Genomic DNA, 25380 nt, shown 5'->3' with positions numbered 1-25380 from the left:
AAAATAAATAAATAAATCCTCTGTAAAAGGAGTAACCAGATTTAAAGGAGAGCTGACATTGGGCATTGGGAGCAAAGAGGAAAGCAGAAAAGAGTAGGAGAAAGATGGGGTAGAAAGGAAGCATAACGCTTGTTTTTTTATTGCTCTCTATATTTTGGCACCTCAAAGGCAAATTGGATTGACCACTTTTTTTTCATTTTAGGTAAAACAAGAATGCATGCTTAACAAATGGTAAAAATGGCTGGAAACGATCAAGCGGATGACGTTGCTGGGGATGGATTATCAGAAGTGAGAGATCAGGAAGTACATTTAAATGAGCACATTATACCATCCCAGGTGAAATGTGAAGACATCCCCAATACGACACCTGAAGGTCTTTCTACTTCTCCCAAGGATGATGAAAAACTAAAGCCCAAACTGCTCTGTGGGTATCTTTACAAATTGGGGATGAAAGGACCTCTGAAGGCCTGGAAGTATCGATTTTTCTCCTATGATGACAAGAAGTGCTGCTTGATGTACTACAGGATGGCTTCAGATGTCTGTCCGCTAGGAAGTATAGAGCTTTGCACAGCTACATATCATTTCAGTGTGGGAGCAGAGGAGGGAGTGTTTCAGATTAAAACGCCAACAAAAAGTTTTGTCCTAAAGGTATGAATAATGTGAATAACCCTAATTATAAAAAGCATTCAGGTTAAATAGAGGTATTGCATATTAAGGCAAACAGCAACGTACAGTGCACAATACACCACCGGCATTTCTAGAATTGTGAAAGACCCGGGGAACCAGAAAATAGGCAAAGATATGGAATAACGTGCCTCAGTGAAAAGTAGGTTTGGTCACATTGCGCCAACAGTGGGATTGGTTTAAAAGGATTGTAAAGGCAGAAGGTTTTTTGTCTTAATGCGTTCTATGAAGAAAAAAAGCCTTCTGTGTGCAACAGCGCCCCTTAATACTTACCTGAGCCTATCTCTATCCAGTAATGTTGCAGGAGTGTCTTGGCTGCCCAAGACTCTTCCTCCTCATTGACTGAGACGGCAGCATGGCTCCATTGGCTCCCGCTGCTGTCAATCAAATTCAGTGAGCCAATGAGAAGAGAGAGGGGGCGGGTCGTGGCTCCGTGTCTGATTGGACACAGGGAGCTGCAGGTAAGGCTCAGGTGTACCAATAGCAAGCTGCTTGTCTTGGGGGCACTCAACAGGAGGGAGGGGCCAGGAGAGCTGAAGAGGGACCCAAGAAGAGGAGGATCCAGGCCGCTTTGTGCAAAACCACTACGCAGAGCAGGTAAGTATAACATGTTTTGTTATTTTTAACCAAAAATAATTAGACTTTAAAATAACTTTAAAGAGGCATGGGTACATAAACCCTTACCCCTTTCTCACATATTCTACAGTCCTTGTACTACTAAAATATAGAGTAATGTATAATATAGCATTTAGAGTGCAGGGGTCAAGAGTTTGTAATGTACAGCTCAGTGTAGAGTGCAGGGGTCAGAAGTGTGTAATGCACAGAGTGCAGGGCTTAAATGTATGTAATATACAGAGTGAAGAGGTAAGGAGTATGTAACATACACAGTATAGGGGCCTGGAGTAAGCAATGCACAGAGTGCAGGGGTCAGGAATACATAATGCTCAGAGTGCAGGGGTTAAGTGTATGTAATATACAGAGAACGTGAGGCCAGTAGTATGTAACATACACAGTACACGGGTCTGAAATAAGCAATGCATAGAAGGCAGGGGTCAGAAGTAGATAACACAAAGAGTGCAGGGGTCATTAGTATGTAAGGGGTAACATACAGAGTGTAGGGGTCAGGAATATGTATCCCTCCCCTAAGTATGAATCTTTGAACCTTCACTGCATACCAGCTCAATGTTCCTCATCCCTCCATCAGCCCCCTTCAAGCACTTACCAGACATCATGTAGAGTGAGCGCAGCTTCTCTTTGACTGTATCAAAGACGTCAGAGCTGAAGAAGAGCCTGAGAGCTCTTTTGGTTTTGCACAACCATTCTGATCTAAAGTACGGTGGGGGATCAGCATAAATTGCTGTTATAAGGGAGATCCTGCATAGTGGAGGTTGACATGACCCAAGGCACTGAGGAGACCTGTGTGCCTAACATTAGTGCTGTCCATGCATTACAATAATTTAAAAAAATAAATAGGTATTCATGGTTTAATGATCATGCATTGGTTATTTGATTTTCTTTTTATAATGTAGGTTTTTCTTTTTAGTAAAGAAGTCACATGCAAAGTTACATGCTGGCCTATTTATGACATTGATCATAAATGCACCACAAAGGGCTAAAAAGCTGGTTTTAAGTTCAACCCAGAGTAGTAACAAACAGTTTTATAAAAGTATTAGCAGAAATCACATATCTTATTGGTTCCTATCACATGTGCATTATGTTGGATATTAAAGCTGAAGTTCAGTCATCATCAACCTGCTAATTTTTAAATAAAACCTTACCATTTACAGTACTTACCTTAGTTTAGACCCAGTCACTTCATCAGTTGGTCTCTTTGCTACTTTATGCAATATAGGCAGACCAATGTTAATGGGAGGGGCCAGCATTGTGCTGTACATACAGTGGGTATAGAAAAAAAATCACCCCCTTTAAAAAAATTTAATGTTGTTGCGTTGCAGCCTGAAATGAAGACAGACACAGTTTTTGTTTTACCCAGCTGTATATACGTATAACATCCGAGTGAAAGATATAACATCAAACTGTCAGAAAATAAAAAAAATAAAAAAAAGAATCACGGAGTTGGAAAAAGGATCAGCCCCTTGTGTTAGTATTTTGTTGAACCACCTTTTGCTTTAATTACAGCCTTTAGTCTGTTGGGGTATGTCTCTACTAACTTTGCACATATAAACTTTGCAATATTTGCCCACTCTTCTTTGCAGAACTGCTCAAGTTCAGTTAAATTTGATGGTGACCTGGTTCGCCCCCCAAGATACTATTGTCCTGTTTATCTCCTGCTATAGGTTAACACATTACTATTGTGGGGTGTCTCTGAAGGGGCAAGGTCTTATATCAATACAACTGCACCGATGGCTCTGTGGGTTGTTACGGTGCCTTTAGTCTCAGCATTTTTATGATACTGAAGCTTGGGATTTTATTCTTTCTTTTTTACTGTTTATGTTTTTGACACTGCACTAGTATCCTGTGACGGGTTATGCTGCATATTAACACTGAACTGATGTCATGGCTAATATGTGTACTATATCTTTAGGCTTCATCCACTATACTGTTTCGGCTCTGTTTTGTTTGGTGTGAGCGTGTTTTGCTATTTTCTGTATGTTTTTTTATGATGTAAAAAGTTCTTGTGTGTGGTCATTTTTTTTTTTTTTTGAAAATTTTTCTTTTTACATATAGAGAATAAACAGTGCAAATTATATTGAAGCGGGTAAGACCCGCTTGGTGTAACATGTGAATACATGAGAACATATGTATTCATAAAAGAGAAAAACAGGTACAGTTTGTATTGTAGGTTTTATCAATAATGAAAATAGGGTCAAGAGTACCATTAACTGTCAGCTCAGCTACTTTGAAATGGGAGGAAATGGAGAGGAGAGCATAGAGTGAGGAGAGAGGAAGGATAAAGGGATAGGAAGGGTAGGCCAACTCTTTTGTGCCAAGGTTATAGCTGATCAATATGACCTTGGTAACAGAAAAAAACAAAACCCCTGGATGGCTCTATACGGTTCAGCTGAGGGTAGATTATGGTAGCCAGTGTGAGGATATGTGGTACCTAATTGAGGATTGTCTAGGTAGAAGGCTAGCTGAAAGGTTGTGCCCTGAAGTCTGACAACCAAAACTGCCATTGTTGGTAAAATGTATCAGTATTCAAGTGAATTTTGGCAAAAAGGAATTCCATACAAGCATAGCCATTAAGTATGTCAATGGTCATACGAGGATAGGAGGGGAGGTCTGTTTCAAAAATTGGGCTATGGCAAAGCGTGCGGCAATGAAGGTATGTGTAATACCAGAGTGGAATTTTGAGGGCCAAGCTGAGAGAGCCACCTGTGTGGCAAGTACATTATTAATTTGGGTAACACCATGAATGAGAGCGGAAATTCTCTTCCAAAATGACACAATGGAGGGGCAATTCCACCATATGTGAAGAATATGACCATCTATATCACAGTATCTCCAACATTTCTGTGATTGAGTTGGGAAGACACCAGCCAGTCTTACAAGTGTATAGTACCAGCAGTACAGTAGTTTCATCAGAGTTTCCAAGTGAGAAATGTTCCAGGAGAAGATAGTGGAAGTACGAATTGCCTAGTGCCAGAGGGAAGTGGGTATCGAAATCTGGAGGGTGGATTCCCAGAAAGACATGGCTGAGGATTTCTCCTTTCTGGCAGGGCTTGAAAGCAGATCATAAAAATGGTATATGCCTCTGGGCTTGGTGGTAGCGTTAAGTGGTAGAAATTCATGGCTTCCTTAATTATAGTTTGAGAAATATAAGAAATGTTCAAGAGGATATGGCGTATTCTTAGGTACAAATAGAAATCTTTGTTGGGGATACCATATTGTCCAGAAAGATACTGGAAAGTTGTTGATCTTGGAAAAGATCTCCAATATTGTGAAGGCCAGCTGTAGTCCATCGCTGTATAGGTAACTCAGGAGAGAGGAAGTGAATGGCTGAAAGCGTAATGTGGTCAATACTTGAGGGTGGAGACCACTAGACAGTTGTTGTTAGGCTTTCCATGTTGAAAGAGTTGTGTTGATGATGGGGAGGAAAGAACGAGGTGGCTGATATTCCAGCCACACAGCTGATACTAGTAAGGCAGGATGTTGGGTAAGCGCTGAAATTTCTACTTGAAGCCAGGGAATGTTGGGATCTCTGGACCACCAATTTTTCACTTGGTCTTGGATGGTCGCCTTGTAGTAGAGCTTAAGGTTGGTGGCTCATGTATGGTAATTTTTGCTGTGTGCTTTGGGTCATTGTCATGTTGGAAGGTAAACCTTCTTTCCATTGACAACTTTCTGGCAGAGGGTAGCAGATTTTTCTCAATAATTTAACAGTGTTTTGCCCCATCCATTTTTCCTTCTATCCTGACAAGTGCTTCAGTCTCTGCAAAGAAGCACCCCATGACAGGATATTACCTCCTCCATGCTCTACTGTAGGAATGGTGTTTTTTGGATGGGGGGCTGTATCCGCCAGACATATTGTTTTGTGTTGAGGCCAAATAATTAAATTTTAGTCTCATCTGACCATAACACCTTTTTCTACATGGCCTCTTCAATCTCCAAGGTGCGTTTTGGCAAAGCTCAGTAGTGACTGCATGTGGCCTTTCTTGAGGAGTGACTTTTTTCTTGCAACCTTCCCATACTAGTCACATTTGGGGAGAGTTTGTGATATTGTTGTCACATGCACACAATAAATCATTATTCCTGCAACTGCTTCAGAGTTGCTGTAGGCCTCTTTGTAGCCTCTCTGACCAGTTTCTTCCTGGCACTGGCATCTTAAGAGCATTCCTGGCCCCCGGGCAATGCAGTGCTCTGGGGCCCTGCCAACACAATCACCCACGAGAATAAAAATGCAAATTATCGATAAGGCGATATTTATTGGTACAGCAGTGCCAGGCTAATGACAGCTTCCAAGTTCGGCGGCTGGTTTCCGGTGAACACACACATGGACGGGAATCAGGTGAGTCTGGAGGGAGAGCAGAGAGCCACTGACTGACAGTCCTGACTCTCTGCTCAGAGCAGAAGGGAGAGCTAAGCGATCAGCAGTGTTTGATCCCTCAGTTCTGACTGCAGAGCCAGCGTGGGTCAGATGCAGCGTTGAATCGATGCTGCTTCCACATACTGTAGGTGAGTATAAATGTGTTTTAAATCAAAGTCCATACTTCTCTTTTAATACATGAGAATCCTAATTGAAATATTAGTGGTTGTCATTTGTAGAATTTTTAATTTTACAAAAAAAGTCCCCTGTAGGTCAGCTATATATTCTACAGGGAATTTAGCAAACATCTGCAGATCCTTATTGCTTCTGTTCTGTAGATACTGAGATAAGGCACGCTTGTGCACTTGCTGGAAGTGAGAGTCTAGTGGGAGGGTCAGGTTCTTGTAATCACATTATTAGCCTCAGTACAGTGATAAGAAACATTACACTTTCTTGACATTCCTGCAGTATTCTTTGAAGGAGTGCTGACTAAAACTTAAACTCTCACTGCTGGAATATGGTAGGGATGCCTGTAATTTGACCTCATGCTCAGTACAGATTTCTGGGAAAAGCAATCAGGTTAGATGAGATTGGAATTCCTGTTTGCAGTGCTATGACCTAAAGTAAATGTAAATCCACCTTTGAAAAACAACCCATTCAGTTTAAAATAGAAATGAAAGGCAAAACATTTGTGTATCAAGATTAAAAAAAAAAAAAAATGATAAATAGTTTTTCCCCTTTTTTTTATATGTGATCACATTACCTCTGTTCTCAGCTGCATAAGGAATGCGGAGAGCTAGGGGGGGGGGGGGGAGAGAAACAGCAGTACACTGATCTTCCCAGTGAATGGCTGTGTGTGTTTGGGGGGGGGGGGGAGGGCTGATTTACTCCTTGTGAAAGGGGAAAAAGAGTTGGGGAATGGGGATTTGTTCTATAACATTTCAGTTACATATATTTAGTGGTTGTACATGTCTGTGAGGGTTCTTCAAACTGACATCTACAAGGGACACTTGTCAACCTATGTCAGTCAGCAGAGGTACATATTTTTGTAACATATAGAGAAGAAATAGATCCTCTTTCAGGTTTTTAACGATGTCCCAGATGGAGAGAGTCACCCACTCTGTTTGTCCTAGTGACCATTGCAAGGGTTTGTTTTTGTCACATTCCCGAAGTGGTTTGTTTATACCATTAGAAGCATTTTATGATTACTTTTTACAGGTACTTATATAGCACTGACAATTTACGCAGTGCTTAACACATATTTTTTGTCCATTCACATCAGTCCCTGCTCACAAGGAGCTTACAGTCTAAGGTCCCTGAAACATACTGGGGCAATTTAGACAGGAGCCAATTAATCTACCAGCATGTCTTTGGAGTGTGGGAGGAAACAGAAGTACCCGGAGGAAACCCACACAGGCTCAGGGAGACTATGCAAACTCCAGGCAGATGGTTGGGATTAAAACCTACGACCCTAATGACCACTGACATCATAGGTGGAAATTACTATTACTCTGACACCAATGATGGGGCTTATTTAGCTCCCACTTTTTCAGTGTACCCCCAGGCCCTATTTTGTCTAAAACATAGCGAATCAAAGGAAGGCAGGTGCAACCCTACAAACCATATTCCATGAAATCACACCCACTTGACTCACTAAGTTTTCTTTTGGCAATGCTCACAAGTGTTCTGTGGGTGGTGCAATGCATTTTTTTTAAACCCTTTAAGGTGACCCTCGTAATTATTTTCAAATGTTAACAACACTGATCCCGTTGTGTGCACTTCTCATGCAAATCTCTAGCACCAGGGCATGTGCCCCACATCTTGTGTAGAGTGCCCAAGGTCATGAGGCCACAACTGCCTTGCGTTTTTTTTATTTTTTATTTTACAGTTCTAGCGCTGCAGTGTCATTAACACATGCCCTGTAACACCAGCTCCTTCTGTTAGATCTCAGATCCCACATCAGAGTTGAGGGAGGGCTCCTTTAGAACTTTTCTTTTTCTGCAAGACAATATGCACTTAATGTAAAGCCACGCTGAAAATAGTTTTCCTGAAATTGATAAACATAAAAAGCATTTTAGATATTAAATAGACACTAAAAAAACCTAAAAGCAGGCATTTAGTGGTGTCTTCACTTACCTTTATATGGTAATCAGGGAGCCCCAGAGTTAGTATCAGGGGTCAAGTCCTGAGAAAAAAAGTGTGGGAACTCACCCAAGATCCCACCCCCCCCCCACCTCAAAAATAAAAAAGTATGTATGTGTGTGTGTGTATATATATATATATATATACATACATACCTTTTAGTGAGGGCCACTTTAGCGACATGGTAACCAGTCGCAGGCCTGTCTGTCTGTCTGGGACAATTTTGACATTTTTCACAAACATGTTTAGATCAGTGTTTTTCTTTTTTTGCTATAACGTTTCTTAGAACCCCCATTACATATTTTCTGAAAACAGAGGCCCTGGAGAATACAATGGAAATTGTCGCAATTTTTTATGTAACATGAAATTTGTGCAGCCATTTTTAAAACACATATTTTTAAGGAAAATATACACTTAAATGCAATTTAGTGCACACAAACACAATACAAATCCAATATAATACCCATTTTTTTTTTCTAAAATTTAAAAGATTGTATTGAGTAAATAGATATCAAACATACTGTATCATGCTTTAAAATTTCAAATGCCTGTCAGATGGCGATAAACAACAGTATCTAAAGTTGTCCATAGGCGATGCTTTAAAAAGCCTTTCCAGTAAGCTTTGGCGCTAGAACTATTGCTTTTTTTTATGTTTTTTTTTTTCATTCAACTTTATTGCTATCACAAGGGATTAATAGCATCCCTTGTGATACCTATTGCAGTTACAGGTGCTCTTTATGATGAGATCTGGAATCCCTCCTCTGCCCTCCAAGGCAGCTGGTGAAACAAAGATCAGTTTGGTTGGCTGCTTTCCTGGCTGGTACCAAACAAGTAAATACAGACCTGAATCTGGAAGTGACAAAATCCTTGTAGCTTCCAGCTTTATTTGTCACAGAGGAGAGAAAGAAACATGGGTTCCTTCTTCTCCTTTGTGCAATGCCAACCCAACCTGATGGAATGGGAGAGCCCAGGAAAACAAGTGGCGGCTGAACACAACCATGGGGATCATTTTTGCTACACAAAAGCATCATGGCCACAGCATATAGTATCTCCTTTTTTCTACACCCTAAACACTAGTGTAAGGGCCCATTCACATGAAGTGTAGGTTGTGTCTCCTGTGCAGAGCTGTATTTTACCAGCATGGGGATGCACAAAGTATTGTGGGCGTCCCCGTGCCAGCTTCCCATTCATTTCTATTTGGACCTGCACCCACACCTACCTGCATGTTAGAATAGGACGCAGTGGTTGTACCCATGCAACTGCGTGTCCCAGTAGAAATTAATAGGACACTGGCAGGCAGATGCACACAACACTTTGTGCATCCCCATGCTGGTAAAATAGTGTGTCCCCTTCAATGCAGAGAGACCACAGCGTGCCCCCTTTCAATGCAGAGAGACCAAACCGTGCCCCCTTTCAATGCAGAGAGACCACAGCGTGCCCCCTTCAATGCAGAGTGACCACAGCGTGCCCCCTTTCAATGCAGAGAGACCACAGCATGCCCCCTTTCAATGCAGAGAGACCACAGCGTGCCCCCTTTCAATGCACAGTGACTAGCCCAGGTGGCAGTGTGCTTTCGGACCCTAAGGCAATGTGCACACTGCCACTTGGGCTTGGGATGACAGAATCTGGGGACATTTCCCTGCCTGGAAGACACAGAAAGGTTTACGCAGAGTACACTGGTCCTTGTGTACAGACAGGGGACTCCAACCACACCAGTCTGAGGTTGTGAGGATGACCCACACCATGACTACACTGACTTGAGCTGTGTGACTTCCGGTGCGGGGACACAGCTCTCAATGTCCCTCTAAGGGACAGCCGGTCCCGGGCATATAGAAAAGAACACACCGACCTCTAAGGAATATTCTCCCCGGAAACAGCCCGAACTGCCTCCACACAAAGGATACGAGGTGCCGCTGGAGGACGGAGAGGCGTCCACTCCCTGCCGGGAAGTTGAGGCTTCGGGCCTGCATGTCACTGGCGGTGGTGGAGGAGCTTTGTAGAGCAGACATGGTCCGAGCTCTGCATGTATAGCCGGATAGAAAGCCCTCCTCCGTGCAAAGTCCTCTACAGCCTACGTGACCGAGGCCTTCCTGTAGAACCACCAACTTCCTCCCTGTATGGAGAGCAGTCAGTGCTCTGACTACCACTGCACCTCCCAGTCCCTTCCAGGCTTCCAGTTTTGTGTTGTGTAGTACATGTAGAGTAGGGATGATTGAACTTTTCAAAAGTTCGGTTCGACCAGAACACCAGAACTTCCAGAAAGTTCGGCCCGGATTTCAGAACCCCATTGAAATCAATGGGACCCGAACTTCGGTAATCAAAAAACCCCATTTTGAAGCCCTAAAACCCAAAAAATGCCCCTAAAAAGTGCCTAGGGCTCTGGGTCATGCCCTGAGACTATTAATCACACAAAAAAAAGTTCTTAAAAATTGTCATTTTTCATAGAGAGCCAATTATTGAAAAAATTATTGAAAAAAAAAAGAGATTTCTTTGGATTTAGTGTCTGGGGGGTCTAAAAAGTGTACCTGTGAAATTTCAGCTCTGTAGCATGTCCAGAACCAGAAAAAAAAAAGATTGTTTGTATTAGAACACTTATAGAACAGGGATATGGCTCCGCTATTTTCACACCTTGCCGGTTTTGTAGCAAGCGTTTTTTTGGGCATTTTTTGGGGGTTATTGGAGGCAGGCATAACATCAGAACTTCTGTGTAGGGGTGTATATATACACACACACTTATATGTATATATACACATACACATATATAGTTGTGAAAGTAGCAGAACACTATACTTGCGCTAATTAAATAATTAACACCCATATGGCTTCTCTCCTTTCACACCTATATGTGTGTATGTGTATAAATACATATAAGTGTGTGTGTATATATACCCCTATACAGAAGTTCAGATGTTTTGCCTGCCTCCAAAGACCCCAAAAAAATGCCCCAAAAAAACGCCTGCAATAACACACCTGGGCGTTTTTTTTTGGCGCAGGCGTTTTTTTTGGGCATTTTTTTGGGGTCTTTGGAGGCAGGCAAAACATCTGAACTTCTGTATAGGGGTATATATACACACACACTTATATGTATTTATACACATACACATATATAGGTGTGATAGGAGTGGAGCCATATGCCTGTTAATTATTTCATTAGCGCAAGCATAGTGTTCTGCTACTTTCACACCTATATATGTGTGTGTGTGTATATATACCCTTATACAGAAGTTCAGATGTTTTGCCTGCCTCTAAAGATGCCCAAAAAATGCCCAAAAAAATACCAGCTACAAAAAACGCCCAGGTTTGTTTTTGCAGCAGGCATTTTTTTGGGGGTCTTTGGAGGCAGGCAAAACATCTGAACTTCTGTATAGGGGTATATATACACACACATGTATGTATATATACACATACACATATATAGGTGTGAAAATAGCAGAACACTATGCTTGCGCTAATGAAATAATTAATTGGCATATGGCTCCGCTCCTATCACACCTATATATGTGTATGTGTATAAATACATATAGGTGTGTGTGTGTGTGTATATATACCCCTATACAGAAGTTCAGATGTTTTGCCTGCCTCCAAAGACCCCAAAAAAATGCCCAAAAAAAAACGCCTGCAATAACACGCCCAGGTGTGTTATTGCAGGCGTTTTTTTTTGGGCATTTTTTTTGGGTCTTTGGAGGCAGGCAAAACATCTGAACTTCTGTATAGGGGTATATATACACACACACTTATATGTATTTATACACATACACACATATAGGTGTGATAGGAGTGTATATATACCCCTATACAGAAGTTCAGATGTCATGCCTGACTCCAAACATGTCCTCAAAAAAACCCTATAAACGCCTGCAGCAAAAAGCAGGCTGACAGGCGAGAAGCCATATCGCTGTTCTATAAGTCACCTAAGAGAAACGATCTTTTCTCTATAGCGGTCACCCTGAAATGGAAGGGTTTGGTCACCCTGCTATAGCAGTCAGTGTCAGTTCACCCTACACTACACTACGGTCACCCTGGCACTTAACACTTTCCCTACAGAAACTAGATTTTTGAATCTAACTAAAGTGGAAAATAGTACCCTAACTACACTAGATATCCCTTTCCTCACACTAATAATTGCTAAAAGACACTTTTGAAACAAAAGTAACAGAACTGCTTCCACTCTCTTCCATGTCCCTGTATTACAATGCTAGGAATTTGGCGGGGCTATCTTATATACTGGGGGGCGTATTCACTAATGATTGTCCTCTGGACCCCCTAGTCACTCCAATCACATTCCTAGCATTCTCCTGCCCCCTCAATTGGTTTTTACGGATGATTCTGGTCCAATCACAGGCTTTTAAAGCCCAGTTCCTGTCCCATTGCATTTTGGTCGGTTCTGGTTGCCGAATTCTGAACTTTTTCATCAAAAAGTTCGGAATTCGGCCGAATTTCGAACACCCAATGTTCAGGTCGAACCGATGGTCGACCCGAACCGTTCGATCATCCTTAATGTAGAGGTGTGTACATTTACCAGGCAGCGGCGGCTTCTCTGGCGTGGCGGCGACTGGCGAGTCCTCCCGGCTCCCGCCTCCATCCTCCCCAGAGTCCCCAGCCAATGGCATGGGGTTTGCCTTGCGGCCAATCAGGAAGCACGTATTGGACGCGCTTCCTGATTGGCCAGGAGGAGGATCGGTGTGAAAATAGCGAATTTTCATTTGCTATTGTCACACAATGGGTGGGCTCGGGACGCACTGCTCTGCGCCCTGGGACCACCCTTTACATCGCCCTATTAGAGCCTCTGGCTCTAATCAGGTGATGCCAAAAAAAAAAAAGGCCCATTAAGCTCCATGCGTCCGGCGTCCCTGCATGCAGATTAGGGGGCCGGATGCATGGATGGGAGGGGTGGGCGGCGCCCCTGCCCCCTTAGTATACCGGCCGCCACTGCTGTCCTGTGATCATCATCATTATTATGATGATAATCACACAATACAGATGCTGTGGTTCAATGCACCTGCACTGTGTGATTAACATGATGATAATGATCAAATTTAGCTGCTGTATCAATCATGTGCAACAGAGGCATGGCATAGGTGAAGAAGCTGTTTTTTTAATGACAATACCTTATTTAAGCAACATTCACTGCAGACTTGCTGGTCCCCACTTTCCTCATACTGTCCCTCTGTGCTTTGATGGCTTTTGGCTGCTGCTGATTTCCCCTCAGCCTGAGCCTGCCCTCTTCTCAGCACCTACTTGCTGAAGGAGACAGTCAGTGAAGAAGCTGCTGACAGCTTCTGCTCCCTGTGACAGATATCACTCCGACAGGACCGGAATTTTCTTTTCTTTTTCAGGGAATGGGGCACTGAATGGTGTTAATCCGCCTGACCACGAGACTTAGAAAAAAAGCCTCCGGGGCCCATCTGAGTAAACTGATGGGGCCCAGGATATATGGTCAGACCACATGGGAGCAGGGGGGAACTCGGGAAACAGGCAGAAGCAAAAATAAAGTGCCTGCACTTTGGATGCTCTGTGAAACCTACAGGGGCCCCTACAGGAGGTAATGGGAACTCCTGCTGTGGAAAGAGTGCAGGAACGTCGTTCCCATGCATTCCCGCAAGACTCGAGCCCTGGTTAGTATGCATATGACAGCCATTGGGCAAACCTAGTTTTGAAGACTTTCTACCAGCCGCCATATGACAGTGCTTGATCAAGCACCACCACTGGCATATGGGTGAATGAGAGTGGGGTATGCTTCTCTATACCCAGAAGTGCCGCATGAATGGATGTGTAGGGGAGCAAAAGAGAGGTAATTATGCTGCTGGAATGAGAGATTGCCTACATAAGAAAATTAACTGATTACTTTAAAGGATATATGCTGTTACATTCCCCTAGGTCCTTTGCATTGAGTGGGTCTAAAAATCCAAGGATCAGTCACTTTAAAGAGACCCCGTCTCTTAACTCAGGTATAGTATTTAGAGCTCTTAAAGTGTTTGCTACCCTAAAAACAATAAAAAATTGGATCCTGTTTCTTTAAAGCATGTTATGCAGCACAGTGCTTGTGCTGTGTAATTTGGCCCCCTGTATCCTCTGAAATACCTGGCTTTCATTCCTGGTTCTGGCCTCCCCCCTGTAAACTGACCACGGTTCATCATGAAGGCTAAACCCTGACACAATTGTCAGTTTACGTGCCTCCGTCTTCCGCTCTCTCCTCTGTCCTCTCTCCCCCCCCTCCTTGCCTGTCAGCTCCATCAGCCCCTTCTGCTGAAAAAATATCTGTGTTTTCATTCTATAGTTCCCTTTAATAGATAACAGACCAGCGGGCAGTCACGTGGGTGCCGAGCAGTGCTCAGAAATAAGGTATTCGGCAGCATATTTTTTTAGCAATCACATACACTGGGGAGCATCATGTTATCTAACAGAGGGAACTATAGAACGAAAAAAAAAGTGGCTTTAGAAACACTTTAACTTGCATTAAACATGATCACATACCATAGGCACTTACAAGGTAACAGCACATCTACATCTACAATTGTCAAAGTACCCGTGTCAGTAGGTCAGCAGAGAAGGTTCCTGTGCAACCCCTGTAACACCACAAAGCCCAAAATCCATTTTGCTCCAAAAATGTACACAGTAACGTATCTAACATTTTACAACTTTTTGATATTTTTTTGAGACTTACCTACAATTCTAATGCTTTTAACCACTTAAGCCCCGGAGGATTTTCCTGCTCAAAGACCAGGGCCTATTTTGCGATTCGGCACTGTGTGATTTTAACAGACAATTGCGCGGTCGTGCGATGCTGTACCCAAATGAAATTGACACTTTTTTTTCCACAAACAGCTTTCTTTTGGTGGTATTAGATCACCTGTGCTATTTTTATTTTTTGTGCTATAAACAAAAAAAAGAGCGTCAATTTTGAAAAAATAGCAATATTTTTCTAATTTTTTATATGAAATTCCCCCCAAAAATGTAAAAATCTAAATTTTTTAACATTTTAGGCCAATTTGTTTTCTGCAACATATTTTTGGTAAAAAAAATAAAAAATCGCAATAAGCGTATTTTGATTGGTTTGCGCAAAAGTTATTGCGTTTACTAACTGAGGGAAAGATTTATGTCATTTTTATTGTTTTTTTTTTAACTAGTAATGGCGGCGATCTGCGTTTTTTTTTTTTTTTGCAGGACTGCGACATTGTGGCAGACAGATCGGACCCCTGACTGACATTTTTGACACTTTTGGGAGTACCAGTGACATTACTACAGTAATCAGTGCTATACATATGCACTGTTACTGTAAAAATGACACTGGCAGGGAAGGGGTTAACTTTATTAGTGATCAAGGGGTTAAGTGTGTCCCCTAGGGGCGTGATTCTAACTGTAAAGGGGTGTGGCTAGTGATGTAACCACAGAGACATACAATCCTACATAGCAGGATCGTATGATCTCTGCAGTTACACCAGGGAGAATGACAGTCGGCTTTGTTTACATCAGCCGCCTGCCTCTCTCCCTCTCCAGCGGGAGATTGCGAGTGGCCGGTGGACATCGGAGCCGCCAGTTACACGCGCGGGGATGGCCGTGAACGAGCGGGGGCAGGCTCCTTGGCGAGCGACGTAGTACTACGTCGTTTTTCCCAGGAGGGGCTGACTACCGCAGTAAATATACTGTGGGCGGTCGACAAGTGGTTAATTTTCATTTTCTGTCTGTCTCAAGCATCTTTCCTTATAACCTACTTTCTAAGAATCTTGATCTAAGATTATTTTTCTGCTTTCTCAAAATCCTTATTTCTATTACAATTTCTAGAAACTCTCAAATACACTGGGTTTTCCCTTATAGGACTTTTAGGGAGGAAACAGATTGCATCAAGGTTTTGTATTTCCTGCTGTGGTTTTGAAAATTAGGATGTTGTAAGACTTTCATCAGTATATTTTTTATGACTATATCATTTTTTGTTATGACAATGAAAAACATATTCTGCTTGTCAAATTATAATGTTAATTTTAGATTGCCATTTGAGATTGTCACCGTTCTTGTTGAGATACTGCACAAATTATTTTTTTAAATTAATGAACCCTTCTAGAATAATAAATGTCATCTATATATCTTTGCCATGTTAAGACGTGGTATAGGTATACAAATTGTCACAAAAAATCTTCACCCCTTCCCCAGGTACAGGTTAGAATACAACAGAGCACTAGTAGTGCCCATCGCTGCCTCCTGCACCAGGAGGTAGTGATTATAATAGTAGTAATAATAAAAATCCATGTTCATTATCTTTTTTTATGAAACCATACATTTGATTTTTTTAGCTTTGTAAGTAACAATTCTTTTATTAAACTGTGCCTCTTAACTTTATTTAGGCAGCTAACAACCATGCAAAGATGTACTGGTTGCAGCAACTACAACTGAAAAGAAGAGGATTTTGTAGAAATGAACTAAAAATCAATTTTCAAAAGGTTTTCTCACCCGAAATATTTGAGATTAGGCCAACCTCTAATGATATGGGTATGTATAAATGTGGCAAGTGTTTTCAGTTTGGCTATTTTATGGTTTGTCCTTTTTTCACAAATGTTTATTTTCAGTGTATCTGCCATTCTAAAATGTCTGATGTGTCTTCTGCTTGAAAGACCACACAAATAAATTCTATAAAATGTATTTTAGTATAAGGGTATATAAACAATGTAAGACCCCTTTTCTTTCTGATAGACCAATTCAGGTATTTATCTTTGGGGAATTTTCAGGAAGCTGTATCATAAAGTGGATCTCAATAACTTTACAAGTCTGCATGAATAAATTCCTGATGTGTCACAATATACTTTTCCAGCATAACTTTTCAAAAAAGCTGTACATTTTATCTTTTAAAAAGTAGTCCCTAAGCTCCAAACTGGTGAACTGAGATGGTTCCATCAGTTTAATGCATGCAGCAGGATTTCTCAGTCTCCTATATCCCAGTGATCAGGCTGGATCATTGTAACTGTCAGTATTGACACCCCTGGCAGGTGAGGTGGGCTAACCCAAGAAACAGAGTCTACAGGACAACTTTGGTATTACAGAGAACCACTGAAGAAGTAATGGGCCGGTGACCCTAGTGACTCCCATGCTGCTTTGCTGCAAGCTGACATAAAGTCATGGCCCTCAGGAGTTGCCCACCAAGGGGACACTGGGACAGGGTATGATATAAAGGAATGTCAAAGTCTGGTCAGAGGATCAAGGCAGTCAACAATTGGTGTTCAGGCAGAGTTTGAGGAAGGTGACAGGCAAGAGAAAAACAGTAAAAAGCAGAGTTGGTAGTGGGGCCGGAGACATGAGTAGGGATGGACCGAGCATCCCCCTGTTCGGTTAGCACCAGAACATCTCGAACAGGGAAAAAGTTCTAGTGAACATGCAAACTCTATTAAAGTCTATAGGACACAAACATGAAAAATCTAAATTCCTCATTTTAAATGCTTATATGCAAGTTATTGCCATAAAAAGTGTATCAGGACCTTGGTAATGCCCTGTGGGACATGTATCAATGCAAAAAAAAATGTTTTTAAAACAATCGTTTTTAAAGGAGCAATGATTTTAATGAGGCTTAAAGTGAAACAATAAAAATGAAAAATTCTTTTAAATATCGTGCCTGGGGAATCCCCTTGATGAGCCTATAAAGTGGGGCATCTGCACAATGTATGGACCCTGCTGCAGCAATACTGACATTTCTAAGGAAAAAAATGTAATTTAAACTTGCTCGTGGCTGTAATGTAACGAATCCCAGCAATACAGATAAAAGAAATAAAATAAAAAAAAACAGCATAGGGTCCCCCCAAAATCCATACAAGACCCTTATCCGAGCATGTAGCCTGGCAGGTCAGGAAAGGGGGGGAGCGAGCAGCCCCACTCCTGAACAATATCAGTCCACATGCCCTCAACATCATGGGGGGGGGGGTCTTTGCACTTTGTTCCCATGTTGATGGGAATGAGGGCCTCTTCCCGACAACCCTGGGGTGTGGTTATAGGAGTCTGCGGGTGGGGGGCTTATTGGAATTTGGAAGCCCCCTTTAACAATTTTACAGTTTCCTTGAGGTCATGGACTAATGTGAATAAGCAAGATATGTAAAAAGCTGCACAAATTGTTAGCACTATATACAGTAAAATCCAATAATAAATAAATAAATGTGTTTGTACTAGCCTACCTCAGTAGTTGTGCGTTTGAAAAAAAAACAATGCACTAGACTGGTAAATGCTGGAAATCAGAGTCTTCTCAATGGGTCTCCTAAAGCCTGTAAATTCTAAATGGTGTGGCCAACATGCTATTATTTCTTTTAGGATTGTAACTTTTCCATTTTATTCCCCATTGTATTCATGTCTTGTATCAAGACAGAAGTTTAAAGATGTAAAAAATACATTTTGGATAATGTATCATACATTTATGGCATTGCTCTATTCTTTATATGTTTTTGCATTAATACTGTAGTAGCAACTTTTTTGTTTTAATTTTTTTAAAGGAGATGAGAATTTTTTGCCTTCAGTGCAAACACCAACTGAACTAGTGGGACTAACAGTGGCCTCAATGCCAGCCCCTCAGGAGTCAACTTCTATACAAAATATCTCTCTAAAGCATCCATGGAAGGAAATACAGTACGTGGACATTATACTTTTTCCATAAATTATTAATGGACATATAAACATACAGACTGCATGCCTTCACTCATAAACACCAAATTTGCATTTGCATATCAATACAGCTATGTAAAGTGCTGATAAAATTTGGTTGTAGCGATGTTACTTGCAGACAGGTTAATTATTTATGGGTTCACACTCTTATATGCTAAAATATTTGGTGTACAAAATTTGTTATACTATTATTGTAAGGTTAAAGAAACCTGCTAATTAGATCTTGTGACAGACAGACAGTTTGTCACTGTGTAAAGGCTAAATCGGGCTCTACACCAGTGATGACAAACCTTGGCATCCCAGATGTTTTAGAACTACATTTCCCATGATGCTCCACTACACTGCATATTCCATGAGCCTCATGGGAAATGTATTTCCAAAACATCTGTGGGTGCCAAAATTTGCCATCACTGCTATACACTGATTGAAATTCATCAGGTTCAGCAGGAAGCTGGCAGTCCACAGAATTTGTTTGTTTGATTGGCTTTTGTGAAATGAACAATTCGGGATTTTTTGTATCAGCAGCTGCAGCCAATTAGCTCCAGCTGCTGATCAATGCATTCTGACAGCTGCATGCACAACTGTCAGAACACAATGGGGTTGATTTACAAAAACTGGAGAGTGCAAAATCTGGTGCAACTCTACATAGAAACTAATCAGCTTCCAGGTTTTTTTTTGTCAAAGCTTCTTGAACAAGCTGAAGTCAGAAGTTGATTGGCTACCATGCACATCTGCACCAGATTTTGCACTCTCAGTGTCAGTAAAACAACCCCAATGTCCAGGTGATGGAGAAGTCCTCCATCCACCTCGTTTGTGCTGGCTGACCGAAAAAAATCCCAACAGTGTATGACCAGTTTACACCAGCAGCAGGCCTTGCCGCCCCTCTGAAAAGCCATTCACTTTTCAGCAGCATTTGACAGGTGGTGACTGGCGGTTTTAACCCTGTCAGTGGCAGGTGCCGTGCCATTTGCACATGGTTGTGGCATGGCATCATTCACTAGAATGGGTCACATTCGACAGGCAGTGCTCAGTGACCCTTTACTATTATAAATGAACATGTAGTGTTGATTGTTGAGTCATAATAGTGACAGATCACTCAGCTTAGAAACGGAGCTGGGCTTTGTGCTGGCCTTAACCCCCCCACAGGAAGCAATATAGTTTGGGCTTCAAAGAGGGCTAGAATAGGACCAAGTGCTGCTTGTTCCCTTGGGGAGGTGAATAAAATGTAAAGCATTTTTAATGATACTAATGATTTATTGATACGGCTCATTTGGCTGTATTTCTCCTGTGGATCATTCTGCACTCCTGTCACCTGTTTTCAGCAGACAGAGAACAAAAGCCCGCTGTCAGCTGACGTCACAGAGCTGGTCCAGGCTGGGGAAAGACCGTGACCATATGGTCGGGGTCTGCCCACATCACTGGATCAGCACACCGCATAGCCTCTCAGCGAGCCACTGAGAGCCCGAGCCAGCCACTCCCACCCCCTCCACAGCCCAGCGCTCCTGTGAGCGCGGGGGGAGGGGCAGAGTAGAGAGCCAGTGACTACAGTCACCGGCTCTCTGCTTACAGAGCACTGAGAACTGAGCAATCAGCCTTTAAGTCGGTGGGGGACAGATGCAGCATATACCTAGGTAAGTATGATTCTGAAAAAAAAAAATCCTCAACTTCTCTTATTATTGAAACATCAATTATAAAAGCCGGTGAAAGACTCACACATTTGGGGATGGATAAAACCATCCCACATGGGCAACCCCAGCATGCCCTATCCATCCAATATTACACACCCAGAACTATGCTGCAGAAGAGAGATATGTATACCTCGGAGACGTTAATGGAACAATTTAAAATATAATTTACATAACCATAAACAAAGCATAATGTTTATGATTGAATTCACTAGGATGTTGATTGTGAAGCTATAATCGCCAACATCCTATATTCTTTTTATTATTATCAGAATCCATCTAGCGACAGGACTGGTTAATTAGAGGAAAGGTTTAAAGCTAAGATGTTAATTTATTCCTGGTGGTTTTTTCGCCTCCAGCTGGAAGATCCACTTGGTCTTCTGCTGTAGGACAGGTTTATCAATATCTCCAACTCTTGGGAATCCCTTAATGTGCCGAACAACGAAAACATTTGAAAAGTCTAGGTGAAACGCCTGCCACATATGAACTAAGGAACGGTGACCCGGGTGCGCAAAATTATGTACAAGTTTACTTGTATTGGTACATGATTTTGTACACGAGATGTCGAGAGCACGTGCGCGCCGCTTCCACTGTGATTGGAAACAAAGGGAGCCAATCAGCAGGTCCGGCGGCCCGATGGTCACCGGGACCCATTAATTGTCCGGTGGAATGACAGAACGACAGTCTGCCAATGTAAACAAGGCAGACCGCAGTTCTATCACAGAGGAAGAGAGAGAGATCTTGACTTTCAGCTAAGATGAAACACAGATCTCTCTTTTCCTCTAGTGCATTTACTCCCCCCCACATTTAGAAAGCACTCCCCAGGAGCACACCTAACCCCTTCATCACCCCTGGTGTTAACCCCTTTCCTGTCAGTGTCATTTATACAGTAACAGTGCATTTTTTTTAGCACTGTATTGGTGTCAGTGGTCCCCAAAAAGTGTCATTTAGTGCCAGATTTGTCTGCCGCAATGTTGCAGTCCTGCTAAAAATGACTAATCGGCTTTAATACTAGTAAAAACAATAAAAAAAAAATAAAAAGTCCATAAATGTATCGCATAGTTTGTAGACACTATAACTTTTGCGCAAACTAATCTATATACACTTATTAGGATTTTTTTTTACCAAAAATATGTAGCAGAATACATATTGACCTAAATTGATGAAAAAATTTGATTTTTAAAATCTTCTTATTGGGTAAATTTTAAAGCAGAAAGTAAAAAATATTGGGTTTTTTTCAGAACTATGGTTCTTTTTTTGTCTATAGCCCCAAAAAAACAACAAACGAAAGCTCTGTTTGTGGAAAAAAAAAAAGACATCAATTTTATTTGGGTACAGCGTCGCACGACCGCGCAATTGTCAGTTAAATCAACACAGTGCCGTATGTCAAAAAATGGCCTGGTCATCAAGGGGGTAAAAACTGAAGCTGAAGTGGTTGAAATTGTGATAGTCGCCAATATGGCGACTGATGGCTGAAACCATTTGTCCATGTTTTATTTCATACACATAATCCCTAATTAGTTTATAAAAAGTTCTCTTAGTTTTTCCTACATAGAAGGCCTTGCAGCCGCATTCCATATAGTACACTACCCCTATTGTTTGACAATTTATCAAATCCCTTGGGGTCCAGAATTACCCATTTGGTAAACGAACTGTCCTGCTTTTCCATAACCAGTTGCAATAGTTACATTTTGCACAACTACAGGTACCTCTTCGTCGGTGGCCCCAAATTCTATTGTTAAGATGGCTATGGGTGAGATGATCACGCAAGGATGTTCTGGTTTAAACATAATTTGTGGAAGTATTTCATGTTTTTAAGGGGGTACACTTATCCCCAATAATGTCTTTTTGTGTACTGGCATTTATTCAGCACCTATAAAGTCCCATCCTTGCTCACTTTTCTTCTGCATTGTAAAACACGGGGAACGACTTGACATGCAGCTTTGGTGTCCAAGTGTGAATAGACCCTAAATGTGAATGATGGTTATGGGAGATAAAAAAAAAAAAAAATTCTTAACACTATAACAGTTTGAGTAAAACTCAGATTTCCATTGATATTAGTCTTTTTCATTGTGGAAATGCTTTTTATCACTTGTAGCTGTAAATTTAGCTGTAGTACATCTTTGCGGTTTGACCTAGTTAAAGTAACCTATATGTTTAATGCTGTACATTTTCACTCCCTGCTTGCTATCCAACTCTACAAAGCGTCTGGGTTAAAATCTATTAAGTTGCAGTTTTTTGAGCTACAGAAATGAAAACAATGCAGCTTTTGGACTGTGAACATAGAGCAAGATTTTTGTCATTGGTTTAGAATGACGAGCTATGACATTTTTCTAGCTAACACAGGATGCTGAATAATCATTGTGATATTTACGTTGCCTGGTGTTCTGCTGAGCAACCTTTCATTACATTTTTTTATTTAATTAATTCATTTTATTATTAACTATTATCACTTTATTTATTTATCACTTTATTTAATTAATTTAGATTATTATCTATTATCACTTTAAACACAGTGTTTTGGTTCACATCAGCCTCCGTCCTCAAGGAGCTAGCGATCTAAGATCCCTATCTCACATACTAAGGCCTATGCACACAGCAGCCAATTAATGTACAGCAGGTCTTTGGAATGTAGGAGTAAATTGGGGTACCCATAGGAAAACTACGCAAGCATAGGGAGAACATAAAAAATAATAAAATCAAAATTCTGCACTGTTGTGAACCCAAAAAATGGTAGTGGAATCAAAAATGTGTTCTGTGTGAGAGGAGTCTGGTGCTGTTGGGTGAGGGTATATACTTTCATTAATAAAACATTACAATACGGAGAGCACTATGTTTCCTTCCCTTTGTCTTTAAACAGTGAGAATAGCTTTCATTCACTGGAGATCCTGGCTAAAAAAGGATAAGTGTGATGGACCTTTTCTTTTTAAAAGGTCATATCAACAAAGTGAGGAAGTGTCCATAATCATTTGGTGGAAGCTTCAATGGAAGTAACACTAGAGTGATTTGAAGGTGGAATATCCCAGAAATACTCATGGACAATTTATTAATTTGTTTACTAGGTCACATTTGCCTATATCATTGGGGTATTCAGATTGTGGTGTCAGTAAACAGAGTTATGTGGATCATGTTTTTTTATTTTTATATACACTATGTTTCCCCTCGCATGTTTTCATATGTGGGAAACTATGTTGAAATCTGCTCCGGTTTTCTGGGACCACTTTGGCGGTGTGGAAGTTGAACTGGATTTTGCTTCCCACTTTTGATCAGGAGCAGGTGGGATAAAGAATGAAGGGCTGAAGTAAGAAGGGTGCTCTGGCCTGGGAATCAGGAAGCCATCTGAGAGAGCTGCATTGGAATTCGCTCTGTAAGAAGTAAAATGATATGCAAAATGCTTGTTTTGTCAGTGACTGGGAGAAGCCCGTCACCTGCCAGAGAGCTGCCCCCACCCCCTCCACATAGGCAGGGGAAGGATGGACTATGCAGTGCTGTATTCTGAATAAACAAGCTCTCTGCTTATCTCCCTCTAAACTTCCTCCCCGACACAAATTTCAGCTCATGTTATCTTATGTGTTGGAAAACTTCTCAGAAGTGACTCATGCTCATAACAGAGGAAGGAAGCACCAGAGAGAAACGGCACTTAGAGATTTGGAGAGGGACAAGTAAACACTACATATATATGTGCTTAGTTCAAATTTCATGACTGAGGTTTACAACCACTTTAATGCATTCTCTGCATAAAAGTGGTTGTAAACCTCAGATATGTCATTTTTTTTCTGCTGCTTAATTTTTCTGCTATCTGCATGAATCACTTCTGACAAGTTTTCCTGACACCAAGAGAAAAAAAGGTGACAGGGGAGGAAGCTCCAGGAGATTGACTGCCTCGGCTTTGTTCCTTTTTACTGTGTGAAAGATGTGTCCCTTCCCTCCTGTCATCTCTCAGACCTCTGCTCACTTAGCGTAATTTCAGCTCTCTGCCTCCTTTTTTCTGAAAGCTCAGACAAGCTTTAGAAATATAACACTTTGAAAAGGTGTAGAGAAACAGGTACAATTTATGTACGAGGAATTTTTTAATCTCTGTGTATCACCTGCGGATAGTCTCTTCACTGGGTATATGCAAGGTAAAAAAAAACCTTCTGTTTGCAGCCCGCCCTTATACTCTCACCACACTCTCCCTCCTTACAGGTCAGATAGATAGCATCAGGAGCCATTGGCTCCCACTGCTATCAATCAGATCCTATGATGAGGGGACAGGGCTGTGCTGCGCTGTCCATCTCTATAGATGCAGGCAGAGCGGCTCAGGTTTGAGCCCGCACAAATGCCCCCATAGGAAGCCACTTCTTATAGGGGGCACTCACTGAAAAGGTGGAGCCAGGAGTGCTAGGGCAGTTGAGAAGTGGCCCCACTGACTTGAATTACTTGTGTCTTGGGATGGTACCTCTGGCCGAAAGCAACTTGTCGTTTAAAGACTAATTTCAGGTTTTAGTGATCTTTAAGTAGTTTGGACTGCTAAGAAATGCAGTGGCTGTCAGAGCTGTATGAACTGTATGTTGCCTCAAGTACATACAGTATACATCACTGTGTCCCAGCTGCGAGATTGGGACTTCCTCTGATTGGCTGAGGTGGGGAGATGGGTAGATGACATCTAAATCTCCTCCGCTGAGCAGCACTAAGCCTGACTTGATTTTGTTTCAGGAGGAAAGTCCCCATTCATCCCATTTACCTGTCTGCCAGAATATAAACGATATTACATGCATTACACTACAAATAAGGTCTTGTTGCTTAGACCACCTGTTCTCAACCAGGGATCCATTTGACCCCCTACGGTTCCTGCAGAAGTTGCTGGGTGTTTAATTAGCTATGGCTGATTGATCTCCCATATGAGGGTACCTGCATAGATCTAGAACCAACACTACTTGGCCAAGCCAGCAACATGACTCAGTTATCGGGCTACCCGTACGTCGCTGTCCACTTCAGAGTTTAGGGCATGCGCATGTCTGCCCCCCCGGCCGGCACCCGTAATGATTCACTGCCGGGACCTGATGATCGGCTGTGTCCAATCATAGCCCAGAGCCCTGTGTTGACAATCAACACAGAGCTCTGTACAGAGAGAACTAGTAGTACAAGTAGCACACTTTAAACACATTACTCATAGGCACACATTTTAGCCCTTGATCGCCCTAGATGTTAAGTCCTTCCCAGCCAGTGTCATTAGTACAGTGGCAGTGTATATTATTATCACTGATCACT

The 25380-nt window shown here is 41.8% G+C and overlaps 1 protein-coding gene across 1 annotated transcript in view; it reads left to right on the top strand.

The window, feature by feature from the left end:
• The first annotated feature begins 212 nt into the window (after positions 1 to 212).
• The window catches only part of TBC1D2 (TBC1 domain family member 2), a 109106-nt gene continuing 83938 nt past the window's right edge, over positions 213 to 25380 (top strand). Inside the window, exons 1-3 of the mRNA XM_082269375.1 lie at positions 213 to 648; positions 16153 to 16297; positions 18277 to 18409. Coding sequence (XP_082125501.1) covers positions 229 to 648; positions 16153 to 16297; positions 18277 to 18409 — 698 coding nt within the window. The 5' untranslated portion in view covers positions 213 to 228. The remainder of the gene's footprint in view (positions 649 to 16152; positions 16298 to 18276; positions 18410 to 25380) is intronic.

Source organism: Pelophylax lessonae (assembly GCF_965119305.1).
Source record: "Pelophylax lessonae genome assembly, chromosome: 1".
NCBI lineage: Eukaryota > Metazoa > Chordata > Amphibia > Anura > Ranidae > Pelophylax > Pelophylax lessonae.
The sequence above is the reverse complement of the archived record's forward strand: the minus strand, read 5'-3'. Positions and strand labels throughout refer to the sequence as shown.